Here is a 2,095-nt window from a genome sequence, read left to right on the forward strand (position 1 = left end):
CATGAGAAAAAAGATTATAAAATTGTACATGTGGCTTTCACCCCTAGTATATTTTTCATTATTTGTCCATTAAAATGAAAAATATGATCGTTATCCATCACATCAAATCACCATTTTTAATTATATCTTGTGTAGGGCTCGTAACGATTATATTTTTCATTCTCATTTTTAGTGTACCAATCTCAAAAATCATTTTTACTTCTAACTTCAATCCTCCGGAAACTGTGATTACAAACGAAAATATTGTTAAAAATAAAAACTTGAAAAAATGAAGATAAGTGCTACAGCAACAGGATTAACTATAGTACCTTGCATGTCTAAGTATGATAATTGAACGCCGCCGAACAAAATTAAAATCTTTTTATATTTTTTCTGGTCGAACATCATTTAAATGATTAATAACTTTTTGTATTTTCTATCATGATTGAAAATGTAATTACAAGCCAAATCATTGCAAACTCACATTACTAAAAATTATTATTATACAGAACACTGAAATTTTATAGATCGATTGTTTTTTGTATCAGCTTTTCTTCTTGGTGAAACTTAATTTGCTTTGCAATGAAATCCTCAATGGCTCTTTGAAACTCCTCATTACTTAGTTCATCAACCACGACAGTCTCATCCAGAACTTCGCCGGGGTTCACAACTTTCCGGCACTTATCCCTCTCCGATGGCCGGAGTTTCTTTTCGCAAATATCCTCGCCCAAATTTTCTTCTTTCTTCCAAGTCTCCGACTGACTCCTCCGATCAATATTTGTTCTCACTTCGTAAATGCTCTGTTTATCTTGGTACAAAATTTCCTCCGGTTCTGGAGCCTGAGAAACACATTCTTGACTGAACTGCGTGCTGTCATCGCTGTTTTTGATGAATTCCTCGTAGAACTCCATGTGGGTTTCATTTCTTTTATGAGAATATTGTGGAAAGAGAAGGCCGGACTTGAAGAGAAGAGTTAAGACAATTATATTGCCGAAAAGGAAAAGAAAGAAAGGGCTGATTACGAAGTTTACAAGTTGCCAGAAGTACTGGCCGTAGTTTTGGATGGCAAATAGCAAGCGAGTTGAGACCCAGGAGAGGGAAGTGAGAATCAGATAGAGCTCTAACATACGAAAAAGCTTTCGAAGGTGATGGAATCGTGGCATTGTGTTCGACTTCATGGGGTTCGAATATTCAAACTCGAAAACGTCCATTTTCAATATGTTGAAAAGTTAAGAAGGATTGGAAATGTGAAATTTCATAGAGCTGGAAAGATTTTTTTTTGAGTGAGATGAGGAGGATAGCCATGAGCTCTTTGTGGGTGTGGCTTTTGTTTTCTACTTTCTGAGGGGAGAGTTTTAATTTTGGCTTCCACTTAGCCCCAGTTTGACGCCTATTATTTGGGAAATTAAAGTGTTTTAAATAGTATTTATTGAAAAATGTGTAATTAAAAAGTAAAGAAACTTTATTATTTTGTTTGTAAAATATTTTATTATGTGAATGTGGTGGATAATCATACTATAGCAAACAATTTAAATTTTTAAAGATTGTCAAACAAACACTTAGCCCCCATTTTTTTTCAAATTTTAATATTTGAAATAGTGTTTTTTGTTTTTAAGAATGTGTGGTTGAAAAAAAAAATGAAAAGTTTTCGATTTACGTGTAATATTATTTTATGAAAGATTGTGAGGTTGAAAATAAAAAAGAAGGAAAAAAAGGGGGGGCCAAACTGTGTGAATTGCTTAGATATATCGATTGGGTTGAGATGACTTAATTGAAAAAGAGGGACATGACTAGGATTTTTTGACGGGTTACATCAAATCAATTTTGTAAAAATTTATTGACACAAGTTGTTAGTTAAGTCTAAAATAAGCACAACTCACATTTTCAATAAGCTACATAGCATTGGCTTGTTGCGCCTTCTCCTTGCATACTTGTACTATTTCAATGTACGAAATAATACAGTTCATATAGTCGATCATCAGCAAATCAAATACATATGTTGTGTTTCAGAGTGAAGCAAGTTGTAAAAACTATATAATTCCTTTTGAATTTATTTAAATACATTTCTTGTGTTTCCTTTAATTTTTCTTTCTATTTTTGTGTCAGTTCAGTAAAA

At 32.7% G+C, this 2,095-nt stretch overlaps 1 protein-coding gene across 1 annotated transcript; it reads right to left on the bottom strand.

The window, feature by feature from the left end:
* Positions 1–375: 375 nt before the first annotated feature.
* On the bottom strand, positions 376–1,360 carry LOC111402749. Its single transcript, XM_023031089.1, has one exon. The coding sequence runs from the start codon at positions 1,188–1,190 to the stop codon at positions 501–503; it is 690 nt and encodes a 229-aa protein (XP_022886857.1). The 5' UTR covers positions 1,191–1,360; the 3' UTR covers positions 376–500.
* Between the last annotated feature and the right edge of the window lie 735 nt (positions 1,361–2,095).

Source organism: Olea europaea, chromosome 10 (genome assembly GCF_002742605.1).
Source record: "Olea europaea var. sylvestris chromosome 10, O_europaea_v1, whole genome shotgun sequence".
NCBI lineage: Eukaryota > Viridiplantae > Streptophyta > Magnoliopsida > Lamiales > Oleaceae > Olea > Olea europaea.

What these genes read in the sequence shown, in the direction of transcription:
- LOC111402749 (XM_023031089.1), bottom strand. Translation starts at nt 1,190, where the DNA reads ATGGACGTTTTCGAGTTTGAATATTCGAACCCCATGAAGTCGAACACA.